Source organism: Meles meles, chromosome 2 (genome assembly GCF_922984935.1).
Source record: "Meles meles chromosome 2, mMelMel3.1 paternal haplotype, whole genome shotgun sequence".
In the NCBI taxonomy this organism is placed as follows: domain Eukaryota; kingdom Metazoa; phylum Chordata; class Mammalia; order Carnivora; family Mustelidae; genus Meles; species Meles meles.
Window position 1 is genome coordinate 170370843 of NC_060067.1, and position 17343 is coordinate 170388185.

The following is a 17343-nucleotide window of genomic DNA, read 5'->3' on the forward strand; positions in this document are numbered from 1 at the left end:
TCAGGCTCTCTGCTCTGCAGGGATCCTGCTTCCTCCTCTCTCTCTGCCTGCCTCTCTGCCTAGTTGTGATTTCTGTCAAATAAATAAAATATTTTAAATAAATAAATAAATAAAAAGACAGAATATTATAAGTAGGTAGTAATTTTGAAACTTATAGGATTCATTTTTTGCCAAGTAATAGGCATAAAGAAACTTGGACCTGGAGCTTATTTCCTGTCGTTACGGTGTCAGCATAGTGGAAAAACTATAAACTCTGGCACAAGTCAGCTGTGTGATGCCAGCAACATACACAACTCCTCTGCGACTCAGTTTCTTCCTCTGATAATTGGGCATTGTGTTGCCCATCCATTACAGGTGTTGTAATAAAAATAAGACTTACTAAGTCACTGTGCCTTGTCATAATGGTCCTTCCGTGACTAGTAGCCACCAGTGAAATTAGCCCTAATAGCCACCGTGATTAGCCCTAATAGCACTCACCATGATTAGTAAAAAAACAACAACAACAACAACAAAAAAAAAACCAGCAGAAGGCTTGGAGGGTGCCACCAGCAACTGCCATGGCCAGTTTTATCAACTAACATAGATGAAACTTTTGTAACAAACAGACCAAAAACGCAATGGTCAAAACATAACAGAAGTTCATCTTTCTCTCTTAAAACATCCAGGATGGGTTCTGATTCAGGAGGGCCCAGGTCCTCCCAGTCAGTTAGGGACTCGGGCTTTTGATGGTCCTCCAGTTTTTAGCAGTAAGCATAGAAAGGGGAAAGTGGCCTAGAGGCATGTGGGAAGGAGACTTTAAGGACTGGAATAGAAGTGGCAGATAGCAGTTATCACCTGCATTATAGTGGAGATGGCTTATTCCCATGGGCACACTTAACTGCTAGGGCAGCTGGGAAATGCAGTGTAGCTACTGTTAAGAAGGGGGCAAAATTGAGTAGCCACACTGGTTTATTACACGGCTTAGTAATGACTCCAAAGTATCCCCTGTGCTCCACACTGAATTTTGGTACCAACATTTTTCTGAAAATTTACTGACAATTTCTGATCAATATCAAAATTCAAGAGTGCATCCTCAGGCACAAGACATATAAATCCTGGTAATATGGGCTGCAGGTGGCTCTATTAAGCTGTAAAGAATGTGTGGCTTTTCATGCTGGGACTTGGTCCAGACTCTGCATTCAGGCCGGGGACCCGGTGACAGGGGCCTGTGTAACTGACCTGGTCTAAAGAGGCACTCAGTGTGACATGCCAGCTCATCACGATGCCTGAGCAGTTGACATGTGGCAGGCAGGAGTGACACCAGGGAATCCAGGCAATGTATCTGGGAACCCACTGGCAGGAGTTGCCAGTTGGGAAATCTGTCTAGAGTGGCATAAACCCAGACACTGGGCTGGGTAACGGGCCGGAGAGGTGAGAAGGGAATGCGATCAGGCAGGGAAAGTGGGCAGGGCTCCCAGGCATGGAACTGATATTCCATTCCTGCTTCTGCTCCTACCTAGAGAGAGAGCAAGACACATGCAGTTAAATGGCAGAGACTAAGCATTTTTCCGGTCTAACCAAAAACAGGGGATGAGGTAGAGCAGGGATTAAGAGAAGAAGAGAATTTAAATTAAGGAATAGTGGTGATGTCTAGAAGTCATTCAGGGGCCCTGGGGCCAGCTGGGAACAAAATACAGCAACTCGCTTCTCATGAGTAAACCACCAGCTCCAGGATCTTGAGCCATAATTCATTTCTAAGCCCTACTGAGTGGGGAGGCTAAAGCTTCGCATACCTGCTGCCTCAGTCATTATTGGCTCAGGAACTCAGGTGCTGGTGGGAGGCTTTGGTACATCCACCTATGGGGGTGCAGCACGTTAGGGGACATTGAAACAAGGGAAGCATGAACAGATTATCTGCTGAAATTGCATTGTAGTTCTAAATGGCATAAAAACGTGTTTCATTTAATTTTTAGTCACTCTCCAGTTCCTCAAGAAATATTCAACAGATGTTGGCAGATTCTATCAATCGTATGAAGGCATATGGATTTCACCAGGTAAAGACTTAACATTCTGTCTTCAGGGGGCTAAATGCATAGCCATTGCCACTAATGTTTCACAAATTCGTATATTAGTCTCATGCAGAAATGAAAGAGGCAGATATGAAATCTGTCTTTAAAAGCTTGTGAACATAGCTCTTCATTTTTACCTGTTTATCTGGAGTTGGGAAAGTCTTGAGTATCATGGAAAGAATAGATGCCAAGGCATATCTGCTAAACTCCTCATGGAAGATCTAACGCAGAGACAACATCCTGGGCTGCAGCAAACACTGAGGAAGACTGATCTCAGGGAGCAATAAATGAAGCATTTAACTTGGCAGAAATCATGAATTCAGATTAGGTTCCTTATGTGTTCCTTGTTTCTGTGAGCTGGATCCTGTTCGATGAGCCATCCATGCCCACTGTTGCAGGAGCTCCTTTGGGCACTCAGATCTCTCACACGCCCATCCAGATGTGATTCTCCCTACAGGCAGAGCCTCTTTCCTCCATGGTGCTAGACTGTATCCCATCACACATTCCTCACAATAAGTGGAGCATAGATTGGGCAGTTGGAAACCATAGTAGATCTGACCTGCGGGAAGTCTGAAAAAGTAATGTAAGATGTGAAGCTGTAAAGAGAAGGTTCTGTGTGACCTCAGGCCTGAAGCGGGGCCATGGTGGAGGCCCTCATCCCAGTGGACAGTGCAATCTGCAGGGATATGTGTGAACTGGGATAGCTCTCATTTAGCCTTCAAGAAACTGTGATAAATTTTTGCATTGTAGTCCCGGTGTGCATCTTGTTGGTATAATATGTACCTTTCTAAAACAGTAGCAATAGAGCATCTAGAGGAAAATTTCAGTAACACTGCCTGGATTACATTGTTTCATTTTAAATGATAGAAAAACAAATGATCTTTGTATTTATTTAACCAATGTCCATGGAGTTTCTCTGTGGGCTAGGCTCTGTTATAGGCATGAAAGCACAAGCAAAACAGATAAAATCCCTGCCCTCAGGAAGCTTATATTCTGGATGAGGAAGACAGACAACAAACACATCTATGAAGTTGTAAGTTCTCTGGAGAAAAATAATGCAGGATGAGGGAGCTGAGGAATGCTGAGAGGGTGGGGACTGACTTTCTATAGAGATGGTCGGAGAAGGCTACTCTGAGAAGGCACTACTGGAAGAGAGACCTAAAGTAACGAGGGAGGGAGCCATGTGGAGACTGGGGGAACTTAGTCCCAGGCAGAGGCGACACCAAGTATGAAGGGACAAAGGCAAGAGCACACTTGACGTAGTCAAGAACAGCAGAAAGGTCAGTGAATGAGAAGGGAGATTAGGGTTAAGAAACATGTAGACCCTTGTAAGGAATCTGGTATCTTGGTGTTATATCAAGCCATGATGAAAGAGGAGACCATCTAGAGGGTGAGTCTAGATCGAAAAGAGAGAGAGCTAAGCTTTCATGGCTCCAAAATAAGGAGGGTAGGCTAGATGGTTCTCAATCATTTTTAGATGTGAGACAGCCAGATTTTCAGTCTTCACACCCTCTCATGAGAACGCGCAGAGCCATGGACCAATGCGTTCCTTCTCTAACTTAAGAAATTACATGGAGACTCAAGAGAATGAATGATCAGATAGATCCCTTACCCAGCTTCTCTGGAGAACAAAGATAATAAAACAGAGCTTTTCGACTTAGGAGGCAATGGAGAGGGTCTAATGAGGAAACCGGTGGGAAGTATTTCCATTAACAAGCTGGGATGAGAGGCTTTCTGTGGGAGATATTTTGACATCGAACTGCTGCTCATCCTCATGTATCTAAACCTCAGCCTGTGGGTGTTTGGACCAGTGTCCAGCCTCACCCCTGCTGCCCCTTCACCCCTCAGCCTCTACCTGACTTTCCCATGCTTGGCTCACCGTCCCCATCCTGGACCTACGTGCTTCTTGCAAAAACTTCTAAAAATGGAATAATGGTTTGGTTTCCTAAGTAGAGGACATAAAGACCAACCTGTAAAGATTTTGCTAAAGTAAATTTTCTGAAGGAATTCTTAGAGAATCAGAACAAGTCCTTAAGTTTTCTAGCTGCTTTGGAATGAATAGAGTGGTCGGGGCTCATCTCATCCATTACTCTGCAAAATTCGTTAATTTGTCTCCTTTCCCTCTGTGCCCCAAACGTAGTGATGCTACAAGTTAAAGAGAAATATGATTTACTAGCTATAGCACTCCCCAACATTTGATTGTCACCAACCACATACCACCTGCATTATTAGTGAATATTTCTCCTTGAGTAGACTTACTTTGTAAACTTTTTGCTTTTCCTAAGCAACCTTATCTACTATCATGGTTTAATGTTATAGTTCTTTTCTAATCATTTTAAATCATTTTAAAATATGCATGTAGAAGATGAAGAAAACTCCACTTTCAAGGTTTTTTTTTTCTGTTTAAGTTTAGAAATTGTTAGCAGTACTTTTTATGTATTTCAGGTTTATACATGGCTTCAGTAAGGTGATAACAAATTTTAACAGTCATTTAAAACACCAAAAACTGGTGGGTTTTTTGTTGTTTTTTTTGTTTTTTTTTTATAATAAGAGGAAACAAAGGGGGCTTAGCTCTAGACAGGAAAAGAAAGTGAGAAAAAAAATGAAAATAATAAATACATGAAAGTTTAGTTACATCTGAAATGAAAGAGTGAATGAATGATCACCTCCTATATTAATGGTGATTTATGACTTCCCACAGTGATCAAAAATGAGTTTCACAATATCAAGGTTTATATTTTACTTGGGGTGAAATAATTTAACAGAATGTCTTTATCTTTCTGTAGGAAAACACACACACACACACACACACACACACAAATACCTGTCGATTCTGAGATGCAAAACGAAGCATGGTCAGTCTTTTCTGACCCTCTCAGCTTCCTTTGTTATTATAGGTGACCGCAGCTTTTATTTGGTTCACCAAGTACTAAATTCAGTTTTCTAGTAAGCCCTCAGAAGGCAATACCCAAATAAAGTACTTTTTAGGTCTAAGTGATTTGGTGTTAGTTTTTCTTTAGTTAAAAACTAATTCCCTTCAGTGTACTTAATGCCACAGAGCTGTTTACTTCAAAATGGCTAACATGGTTTTTATGTTATGTGTATTCTTCCACAATGTTTAAAAAGGTTAAAATGATAATTTTTGTGTTCTGTATATTTACAACTTGAAAAGCAAATTCCCTTTTTAAGGAAGACTTGTGCTTCTTATTTTATATTTTCTCTAAGAGGATGCTTTGTAAAAATTTAAAAAACAGAAAGTATTCCTTTTGGGGTCACCTAAAATGTGTAAGTACCACATTTTTAAATAATTCTTTTAAAGATTTTATTTATTTGAGAGAGAGAGAGAGCAGGAGTATGAGCAGTGGGGAGGGGCAAAGGCAGAGGGAGAAGCAGGCTCCCCGATGAGCATGGAGCCGGATGTGGGGGCTCTATCCCAGGACCCAGGATCATGACACGAGCCAAAGGTAGACCCTTAACCAACTGAGCCACCCAGGCGTCCCCAGTACCACATTTTTAGACACTGGTTTGAGGGCACATGGAGGTACGGCTGAGATTGCTCTAGAAATGTGCTGTTATTTTTATGGAGCCTGTCAGATACTGCAGTGTTTACACTGGTGCCGTGAAGCCGTGTTTACACGCTATTTGAGGGATTTCAATTTAAAAGAGTTAAGTGATGTTTGAGGAAAATGGAGATTTATTGAGTTTTACTATGTGTTACAGACTATGGGAGACACTTTTTAAATATGGGTTAACCCTGACTGTAACCCTATGAAATATTTGTAGTTTTCTAATTCTACTTAAGCAAAGACAGCCTAAGAGAGGTTTGGTAATGGTCCACGTGGTTGCACGGCTAGGCCGTGATAGAGTTAGCTTCAGGTCTCACGCACTCCAAGCTTTTCCCATAACAAATTCCCTAGCCAGGGGCCAGAGTGAGTTACACAGAAACAGCTCCTCGGTGCCCCTGACTCCTCCTCTCCTCACTCCTCTTCTTCCTCTTGGCAGAAAACTACCAGAGTTACCACTAGTGTTTGTTTCTGGTTTTGTGTGTGTGTATTTTTTTTTTTAACAGAAGAAAGAGCCTGTGAAGAAAACGCAAGATGAAGAACTAAAACAAACAGATGAGGAGAAAGCCAAGCAGATTTATAAAAGCTGGAAAGAAGATTCAGAGTGGCAGGCATCTCGTGAGTACCCAGAGGCCTCCGTAACACCTTAGACTCTCGAAGCCAGTTCCTTCCCTTAGTCAATCTAAGAAGCACTTAAAATGGTTGTTGAGAGGCTTAGGAGTCACTTCTTGAATAGCAGAAAAGTAGAAAGGTTCTCCACTCATCTTTGTACCATCACAAGTGTGATATAGCTATTTGATGGAATGGTATATAGCTCTGAAAAAACACATTTTGGAAGAGGGTTTAATGACATTGAGATGTGTTTGTATCTTTTTTTCACTGGAAGAAGAAAAATTATAAAATAGTATGAAAAATATTCCTATTTTAAAATGCCTTAGTATGTGAAGTAAAAAAACTGGACGTTTATTAACATGTTAACATTATTTTTTTTTTAATTTGGAGGGATGGGATTTGAGCTTTATTTGAATTCTTCTTCCTGTTATTCTGTACTTTTCTAAATTTTCAACAGTGACTCACCTTAACTTTTTAATAGAAGAACCCAGGAATAACGGATTGGATATCAGCACCCTCCCATACCAATGACCTGACCCTGACTCCTTTTGAAGTTAGCATTGCCAGAGATAAACCCTCCCAGAAAGAGGTCAGTGCAGGCTAAGCTAGAGCCAAGCATGCTCAGCAATGCTAGGGGAAAATGCAGGTTTGAGACATGATGAGGGTTTCCAGCTGACTCAGAAAGGGGTTTACCAGCCAGGTTATCCCTTGAGGCCACTTGAGGGAGAAACAGGAGAATGGGAGTGACAGTGTTTGCAGGATGCGGAGAATCTGGTCTTCAGTTCCATTACAACGAGCACTATTAACTGACAGTTTTGTGAAACGAAAATATTTGCAAGATCCAGTCGCTTCCATGCAGTGAAGTTCTAGTGTAATGGAACATTTTTGGCTTCTCTTTGAAGTCAGATATAACAGGGCTTGACCAAGAACACCTGAAGTGCAAACACACTCAATGAAAATTAGTCTTAGCATCCTGTATTAGAGCCCTTTACTGCTGTGTTGCTAAAACAAAAACAAAATAAAACAAAACCAAAAAACACTCTATTTTACCACGCAACATTAAAAGGTGGCCTTGGGGTACTTTTTATGTGTACCAGCACATTCTCTGATTGTCGAGAGAATCATTTTGTGATTTTGGTCTAGCAGGCCCATTCACACTTGGTTCAGCTCTCTGGGGGCTCTGAGTGTGACCTGTGGCCAGCCTCGCCGATCTCTCCCCCTGTCCCCAACTGCTGCACTGAGGAATTCCTGAGAGCCTGATCTTTGCTAGTGATGTCCTGAGCTGAGCACGCGAGGGATGATACCACTTCTTATTCAGAGGCTCCCAGCCAGTTGGAATTCGAACTCAGGCTGCGACTCATCACTTAGTCTTGCCAAATGCAGGAAATTCTCAAACACGTGATTCTCCATTTCTGTCTCCTTCCTTCCTCTTTCTCCTCCTCCTCCCTCTTAGGATGTTCTAAAACCCCCTTAGAAAGGCAGGAATTCTGCGGGGAGCGCTGGGCAGCTGTGAATGTGCAGGCCAGAACTCCGTGAGTCCTAGGCGCTGAGTGATTGTTCGTTATCATCAGCAGATGACAGTCTCCTGAGAGACGGTGCTCATCACCAGCTGACTCCTCTCGCCATCTCTGTGGGCTGACCAGGGCCTTTCTCAAACCCCCTTGTTTTTCTAGTGCGAAAATCCAAAGCCGCTGATGAGAAGAGACGCTCTTTGGCTAAACAAGCGCGGGAAGACTATAAGAGGTTATCTCTTGCGGCCGAAAAAGGAAGTGGTGAGGGACCACAAAGCCCCCCAGGAGTTCTACAGAAACCAAAAAGACCCCCCCTTCCACCCAAGCCTCACTTTCTAAACCCGGCCGGATACCCTCCAAAGCCTCTTAGGTAAGAAGCCACACAGATGGCTTTAAGCCTAACGGTTGAAACTGGCTGATTAAAGACAAGTAGCCTGAGGGCCGTTGGGAGGGGAAGACCAGCTGGCTCCCTGTGTAATTCAGTTCTGCCTCACCTCTAAGCCCGTCTTCCCTTCTGGATTCATCCTCTTCTTATCTATAAAATATCCATAGTTTGTTATAATAAGATTCCCGGTAACATAGAGAGGGTGTGCATCGAGTTCAGTGCCTTCCTGCGCCACTAGCACACCCCACCCCCACCCAGTGGCGGTAAGCGGGCCAGCGAGGGGAGAAGCAGAAACGGGGGGGTCTCATCAGCACTCAGTATCACTGTTGTAAGAAATGATATCAAAGGAGGAACCTAAGGGCTTATTAACTTTGACGGCATCATAGAGTTGTGTTTTCATTGCTTAGGATTGAAGATTTGACGGTAATCCTCATTCTGGGAAACAGAGCCAAGTTCATATGTTGAGTCTGGAACTGTTCCTTCTTTGAATGAACACTTTTTTGGTCATGATGGTGCCTTTGCCTTGTCAGCTATAGGAACTTAGGTAGAACAGTTTGTTTTGTAAACTCCCTGAAGAGAAATACGATGGTATCGTAGCAGAAACCCCCTTTCCCTTATGTTAACTGTTCGTAGAATTATTTTCTCCTGGATATTAGGATTTTTTCATATTCTAATATGTAGAAAGACATTATGTAAAATATACCAGAAGAATCAAATAGTCATTAAACAAAACATTGCCTTCTGAAATGAAAACCAAAAATACTTCTCTGTTACAAGTACGGAGAAATAGAAAGCAAACCAATCTTTCTTTGCTTGGAGTCAGTACTGATCTTCAAGGCCTTTCCTGATGGGGATTATGACCTCAGAGGAAACAGGAAGGTGAACCTTTTCCTTTACTATAATTATTTCTACTTACTCAACTGAAAGGTTCCATTTTGGGATGTGGGGGCCAGAACTAAAAGATCATGTTCTATAAAGTGACAATTTGGGGAATGATTTTTTTTCTTACGGACAAAAACCTAAGAAAAGTAATCAGAAACATGTATCCTCGCAGTTTTGTGAACACGTCACAAAGGTGTGAGCTTCTGCCCAGGGTCCTCTTCAGTGCCTGAGCTGGCCGGGGCATTGACCCCAGATCCCCAGCAGGGCTGTTTGTGTGCCTGCCCCTGTTCTCCAGGCTCTTCCAAGGGGGTGACTATGACGTGTAACATGCCTGTCCCACACTATTTTTAGTGCACAGTGTATGTCATTGACAGCAGTGGAGGTGGCCTTAATAAGGGCAATTCTTGTTTCGAGCTGTGCTCAGTTGAGCTAAGTTTTTCCAACTTAACACACTTGCATGAAATGCTTCTAGTGAGGCAGCCAGACTGGATGGTTTTTGGGCTGGGACAACAGTGTATGACCAAGGTCAGCTAGGAGCCTGCCCAGGAAAAGACAGAGATTGGCTGTCCTTAGAGTTTTTGCTTAACCTCCAAAGACTTTCCAAAGAAAAAGAACCTAATTTGAAAGCTAGTAAGAGCACTCGTCATATAATCTCGTGTGTGTGTAGGGTCTGATTCCCAAGAAAAGTCAAATATTATAGTCAGTCTTCTCCAAAATGCTATGTATGCATGCATATGAATATGTACATACTGACACGTACATCTGGTATACATGTCACATGTAACTCGTGGGGACATGTGACCAAAGAACACAGAAAGAGTCATAAGTTAATTTACATGATAGGCATCCTGGCAGTTCATCCAAACTCATCATTGTCTTTACACTGAGTTCTGCTCAAAATTAGTGGGTTATTGTGTGAGACTTGGAAATATGTTTATTACATTGCAGTGTTACTTTTTGTAGTGGAAATTGACTTACATCCCAGAACTTTAGTTCTGCGACTGAACATATTTCAAAATAATTCTACCACTTGTATCTTTTTCTTATCAATCTTCAAACACTCTTCTTTCTTTGACTTCATATTTCTGAGACTGTCTTTAGCAGAACCAAACCTCTTCAAAGTATGGGAGAGAAGAAAGCAAGTCAGGGATGTTGGAAACAAGAAGAGAAAATTTAATACTGAAAATGTCAGAAAAGAGATTTTTTTTTTTTATTGCATTTGTTTTGTTTGCAAAAACATGCTCCCAAGGAAAATAGTGTTGGGGGTGTATTTCACTTTTTAATGCTTATTTTTTCAAATTTTAATTGGAAGTTAACGGAGCTTTTGTTCATATTAAAAATGAATTAAAATCTATGTATTAACACAGCAGTAATCCACAGACTGGAAGGACAAGTGACAGATTTATGTTCCTTCCTATTTATTTGACTAACCCTTGAGGAGTTAGGTGTATAATGGCAGTAATTAGGGGTCCAACTTCCCATTAGCTCAGCCCATGTAATTAGATCTCCAAATATATATAATTCTCTCTCCCTTTATACATGATTTATATATACAGGAAATATATGATTTTCGAAGGCATTGTTTTCAAGTTAGTTAAATCTAACTTGAAGAACTATTCTCTAAATCTCAGAAACCAGGGAGTGACGAGGACAGCGTCCAACTCTGCCCAGGAGGACATCGTTCGGTGGTTTAAAGAGGAGCAGCTACCACTGCGCGCAGGCTACCAGACAACCTCAGACACCATAGCTCCCTGGTTCCACGGTGAGTACACAGCTGCCCTCGACGGAGCCTCATCGGACGACAGATGAGGCTGTGTTCATCTGTTAATCCACCAGGAGGGCAGAAAGAATAAAGGCTTCCTTTTATTTGTGCTGTCCAAGAAGAGTCTTTGAAATTATTTTCACACAACAGTTTTTCAAAGGTTTCTCGGTGAGTTGCAAGCTCATGGCGGATTTAGACAACAGTCAGCAGTTGGGGTCTCTGCAGGGCTGTGCGCGTTCATTTGTCACCACAGATAAAACACCGCTGGGTGGGTGGGGAAAGCGATGGCTCCTGCTCATCTACCCTAGCGCATTTGATTGTGTTTTCCTTCAAATGGCAATGCCTGTCATCCACCGTGCACAGTGAGGAGAGTCCAATATGCCCTTGGGTGTGGTGGTCAGGGCACTGGTGTAGCGGTCAGCTCTCTATTAACAGTTGAGTGACTGAGCAAACCATCTTTCTCTGTAATAAGTCAAGTTATCTGAGCCTCATTTTCCTCACCTATTAAAATGAAGGAGTTGGTATGATCTTTAACCTGAAAAGTCTGTTACTTTGATCTGTGTTTCCATTAAGTAGTTGAAGCTGCCAGGTGGGTTTGTTAGGCCAAAGCAGATATTACCTAATAAACCATTTCTTAATGTGACCCTAGAAGACTTGATTAATTCAAGCCTTCTGTCTAGCCAGCACATATTTCACTATCCTCTCAGTTTCTTGGACTTCAGGAAAAGAAGTGGTTGCTTACCTCAGTTGGCTTCTTCAGGGTTAGTGGTGGAACTGGATTAATTGGCTGTATGTTCAACGGAAGTGCCTAAAAAAATAAGGTTTTCTCACAGAGCACGCTTGCCCTAAAGGACAAAACCTTGGTTTGAATCATGTTGAAGTCTTTTTTATTTTAAAAATTTTTTTAAAGATTTCATTTAAGGGGGGGTTGCAGACAGAGGAGCAGACTCCCTGCTGAGCAGGGAGACCAATGCAAGGCTCACTGCAAGGCTCAAGGCCAGCTGAATCCCAGGGCCCTGGGATCATGACCGGAGCTGAAGGCAGATGCTTAACCAACTGAGCCACCCAGTTGCCCTGAAGGCTTCTCTCTTTTCATTAGTATCATGTCACACACAAATATATCCACAAAAATAGGGTCCCAAACAAATAACATGGTGAACTTCTAAAAAGAAAAAAATTAGGGGCACTTGGGTGGCTCAGTGGTTAAAGCCTCTGCCTTCGGCTCCTCGGGTCATGATCCCATGGTCCTGGGATCAAGCCCTGCATCGGGCTCTCTGCTCAGCAGGGAGCCTGCTTCTCCGCTCCCTCTGCCTGCCTCTCTGCCTACTTGTGACCTCTATCAACTAAATAAATAAAATCTTTTAAAAAAATTTTTTTTAATATAAATAAATAAATTATTTTTTTGTAGGCCTTCTGCTAAAGGGCTGCTTTCACCATCAGATTATTATGGAACCATCTAGCTTTCCTTGGAAAATAGATATTCTTTGGTGATTCAGGCTTTAGTAATTGTCCATTCCCTGAGGAGCTCCTCTCCCTCTTAGGACTGGGTCATAAGCCTACTTCCTTTCCATTCTGTTCAGAAGACATTGGAAGAAATAGTGACATCAGTATCAAAAGATGAATGTTTCGTGTTGCCTTTTTTTTTTCTTTTTAAGATAAGCACTGACGAAATCAGTACTTTATAGTTTCTGTGTCACTGGGCAGATGGTGTCATTCCTGATTACAAGGGTGGTAGTTCATTTTAATAACAGGAAATAAGAAGTCGAAAGTGTTGGTTAATGTTTAAAAATCGTGGTACTTTAACAGGCAATTCCACTTGAAACAGTTGCTAAAAGCTAGGAAGATAAAGTGGGACTAAAAATCCAGTTGGAGCTTTGGTTAAAAAAATACGTTTTTGGGGCACCTGGGTGGCTCAGTGGGTTAAGCCTCTGCCTTCAGCTCAGGTCATGATCTCAGGGTCCTGGGATCAAGCCCCGCATCGGGCTCTCTGCTCAGCAGGGAGTCCGCTTCCTCCTCTCTCTCTCTCTGCCTGCCTCTCTGCCTACCTGTGATCTCTGTCTGTCAAATAAATAAAAAAATCTTAAAAAAAAATACGTTTTTGAGTTTTATATAAGTAACTTATTACTTATTAGTTGCTATTGTTATGCATTTAATTTCACTTATATAGATATTTATCATAGTCATAAGCAAAATAAATATGATAAAATATAATGAAATAATACACAGTCATGTCCTCAATGTAAGCCATATTCTTCTGTTTTAAGAAGACAAAATTTCACATTTCTATGATAAAGAGAAGATGGATCATATCTTATATTTTTGAAATATAATTATTTATTGATCATGAGCCCTGTTTGAAATAATGGGATGGTAGCTCTCCTATACTGGTTTACCATCTTCCTTCTGTTATCATACACTCCATAAGTTGCCTTTCTTATATTACTGTTTTGGTCAGCTAATTTTTCCCCATAGAAGTTCACACTTCCACCCTTTTCTTTTTGTTAGCTTTAGACAGGATGGAAGTGGTAGGAGAGGACAGGGAAATAAAGACCAGTGGATCTCTGGCTTGTGGAGCTGCGTGGAAACTCATGCTCTCAAGGGAGAAGGAATACAAGAGGATCCAGAGATTACCAGGATTAAAACAGAGGGGTGAAAATGAATTTATTTGGGATATGATGAGTTTGAAATGTCTTTGGGGCAGTCATGTGAAAATATCCAATTGGTAATTGGATTAACAGATCAGTGCTAGCGATAGTGGATCGGAGTCCTCCGCACACAATGAAAAGCAGAGGAGGGGAGATGACATTTTCCAGGAGTGAATTGAGAAGAAAGGTAAGAGAAGACCAAGGATTAGACCCCAGGGAGCACTAATACTCAGTGCGATGGCAAAGAGGAGCAGAGGCCCCACACCTTTGTCTCAGGTTTCCTTTCCCACTCAGCGTCATGATGAGGCAGATATCTGGCCATGGGCAGTAAAGTAGGGTATTGCCTCTGATCTCCTAGATGTAAGAACTTGGAAAATCCCAAGTGCAAGAGAGATCCGGAAATGCAGTACTGAACTCTACTTTGTGAGCATCTTTTGATGATCTCAAGCACATGTAGATACGAGGTCTCCCCACTTCTGCTTCTCTCTCAGCAAGCTTTTCTCACAGAGGCCATGGGATCTCAACTTTCATGCTTGATCTGAATATCACTCCAGCTCCATCTCAAACCACGTTCCTCACAGAACCCCGTCTTAATCATGACTTTCCACCACATGTTTCCCGTCCATCCCTGACACACCACACTCACCCCTTTCCTAGGGCCTTTGCAGTTCTTCTTCCTGAAGATCCCTCTATGACCAATGTCTTAAGGAGCTGGCTCACCTGATTGGAGGCTTGGTGGGCCCCCTAAATCTTCTGGGTAGACTAACAGGCTAAAGACTCAGGGAAGACTGGCAGCTTAAGTCCAAAGTCCACTGGCAGAATCCCTTCTTGCTCAGGGAAGGTCTTTGCTCTTTTGATGCCTTCAACTTCCCATATTACAGAGGATTTTCTCCCTTCCCTCATTTAAAAATTACTTTTTTTTTAAATTAGGAAATATTTTGAACAAACAAAACTATAAGTAACACCAATGATGTAATAAATGTTGTATCTACTTTCTAGGATACAGTGAATGTTAGAAGCCATATTTACCTCATATCTATTTCTCTTATTAAGAAATAAAGCCTGAGAGAATTAAAGCCCTCTCTTTCAATCCCTTACTGACTCTGTTTATTTACTTCTCTCCCATAGGTAAACCACTCTTTGAAGTTGTCCTTTTCATCCATATTTTTATATTCTCATTATATATGTATATGTGCTTGCATTTTTATAAACTATATTGATATATAAAAAATATATTTATACACATATATATATATGCTTCTATAAAACATGCAATATTGTGTTTAATATTTACATGGTATCATGTTATAGGTATTTTTCTGCAGCTTGAGTTTTCTCCCAACATTATATCATCTAGATTTTTCTTTGGCTCATTCATTTTACCTGTTATGCAGTATATTATAAGATTCAGATTATATTCTGTTGGAGCTATAATTTTTTGAGGGTCTAATATGTTCCAAGCATTACACTGAGGAAAGGAAGTAAATTTTATTCCCACTTTATAGAGTAAGAACCTAGGAACTAAGATGTTAATTTCTTTTCAGGCTTCTACCATCAGTGGCAATATTCAGAGCCAGATCTACTTAACTTCTAAGTCACAGCATATCTGAGCACTAATACAAGTGGGAACACCCATGCTTTTTATATAAGTTGGAAATTTAAATCAGTGAACAGTAATACCACAGAGATTTGTTTCTCTAATACATGAATGAGTTCACTAAATCTCATAGTCAGTGGTGAAATAAAAGTGTCAAGAAACCTTCATTCAGCATAAGTTTTGCCCCATCCCCATACAATGCCCCAAGGCTGCAAGAGTTTAGAGTAATAGAAATTGAATCTATATGCTTTGTGGTAGTGGTTACCTAACTATACACATTTGTCAAAATCAATCATTTGCACAATTAAAATTGGTGAATTTTATTGTATATAAATTATATTTCAAGCTGATTTTTTAAAAATGCAAAGTCCAAGAAGCACAGAGTTTTCTTAGCTCTTAGCATGGAAAGATAGTGCAGTTGGCCCTTAATGCAGGGGTTGGGGTGCCAACCCCTTGTACAGTTGAAAATCCACAGATAAATCTGGACTTCCCAGAAACTTAACTATGAACTGACTACTGTTGACCAAAGACTTACTGATCATATAAACAATTGATTAACACATATCTTGTATGTTATATCTATTATGTACTGTAACCTTTTAATAGAGAAAAGAAAACATTAAGAAAGTCATAAGAGAGAGAAAATACATTTATAGTACCACATTTTTCGAAAAAAATCCACATATAAGTGGACGCATACAGTTCAAACCTGTGTTGTTTGAGGGTCAACTGTATAGTGTAGGCTTGGCACAAGACTCCAAGACCAGATCATCTAGGTCTGAATTATGTTCTTCTCCTCTTTAAAGTGGGCTTAATAATATCTACACTGTAGAGTAGTTTTTTTTAAGTGTATCATCTAATATATGTAACATACTTAGAACAGTAGAAACACGTAGTGTTTCTATTATCATGGCTAACCAGAACTGAAGAGCTTAAAAGTAAATGCACCATTCCTGTTCTCTCTGCCTTTTTCTTCATTATAATCCTAATCTTGCCACAAAATATTGCTGTAACAGCATCATATATGAGGGATAAGCAGGATTTCAGTAAAATAGATCTTAATTACTACTAAACTGCCCCATGCTATTTGATAAGTATTTATTTAGGGTCTGTCCTTAAAAATCCCAGAACCCAGGAAGTCACCCCAGAAGGCAAGAGGAATTTGGAAGGACAGAAGGACAACTGGCAAAACAGGGAGTAAAGTTGCTTGGAAGAGTTGAGCCGAATATTGCCAGTTGAGGCTGAGCGTAGGGTTGGGAGGAAAGGTATGGCAAGAGGGGAAGGACTCCTAGATTGGCTAAAATAATAGTTTATTTTCCAGATTTAAAATCTTCTGAACACTGTCATCAGCTCTGTTTGGTTTTGTTTCCTCTTTATCACCCTCCTCTCATCCTGTCGGACTGTCTTGACCCTGAAATACAGTCCTTTTTTTTTAATTCATTTTCTTCTTGCATCTGGTCACCACATTAGAGCAGTCTTTAAGACACACACTAGGGTCTAGGATGTTTATAAAGTTGGAGACTAGTGTTGGAAAGCCCTCCTGGGTAAACGTAACATCCTGCAAAGTCACTTTATTTATTCTGGTTCCTGATTCTGAGTATCCAAAGTGTGTAGATATATAATTAGCTATACTCACTGACTAACTCCTCTTCAAGGAGAGGGTCAACAAATAAATAAAGCTGAAGTTTGAAAGTCTGTTCAGAAACCCCCAGACTCCTTTCTTCATTCTCTCCATTGGCATATCCCACCTCCTGTTAATATGCGACAGTGTTGGGAGCTCAGAATTCAGCAGGGACTGGGAGTAGGAAGGTGGGGGAAGGCTAACAATAAGTGTATAAACAAATTTCTGATTTAGGAGTTTTCTGACTGCTTCTGTTAGAGAATTCGTATATTTGCTTACGCATCAAGAGCTGATCATTATGCCTCTGAAATGCAACGCACACATCCTTATTCAAATACGGATATAATTAGCCTGCTGGTGAGATGTTTCCATCCTGATCGGTTTCTTGTGGATGTCTTTTGCTGTCATGGTTTATAATTGAACCTGCCTCTCAATGCTTTAATCCTAATATTTTAAGCTACTTAAAAAGCAAATCCCTTTCACATCTGTGGGATTTCAGTACAGTTCACACTGCAGCTATTTTGATTGCTTCCATTTTTGACACATGCCTCCAAAGTTCCCTTCTGCTTAGAGAGCAAGTCCCATCCATTTCTCTGGATGCAGCTGCTCCCCGGGACTTCAGGTCCCCAGAGCCGAGCCTCCAGGTGGAGTCCTGCATCCCACTCCTCAGGCGTGTGCCAGCCCACAGCCCTGCCCCACAGTCCCTGAGGCTGCGTG

At 41.2% G+C, this 17343-nt stretch overlaps 1 protein-coding gene across 3 annotated transcripts in view; it reads left to right on the top strand.

Annotated features, from left to right (window-relative positions):
- The window catches only part of SH2D4A (SH2 domain containing 4A), a 60296-nt gene that overhangs the window by 33951 nt on the left and 9002 nt on the right, over window positions 1-17343 (top strand). Inside the window, exons 5-8 of one of the 3 annotated variants that reach the window (XM_045997111.1) lie at window positions 1953-2033; window positions 6118-6229; window positions 7897-8104; window positions 10633-10763. In XM_045997111.1, coding sequence (XP_045853067.1) covers window positions 1953-2033; window positions 6118-6229; window positions 7897-8104; window positions 10633-10763 — 532 coding nt within the window. The remainder of the gene's footprint in view (window positions 1-1952; window positions 2034-6117; window positions 6230-7896; window positions 8105-10632; window positions 10764-17343) is intronic. The other 2 variants (XM_045997113.1, XM_045997114.1) reach the window with 2 other exon arrangements.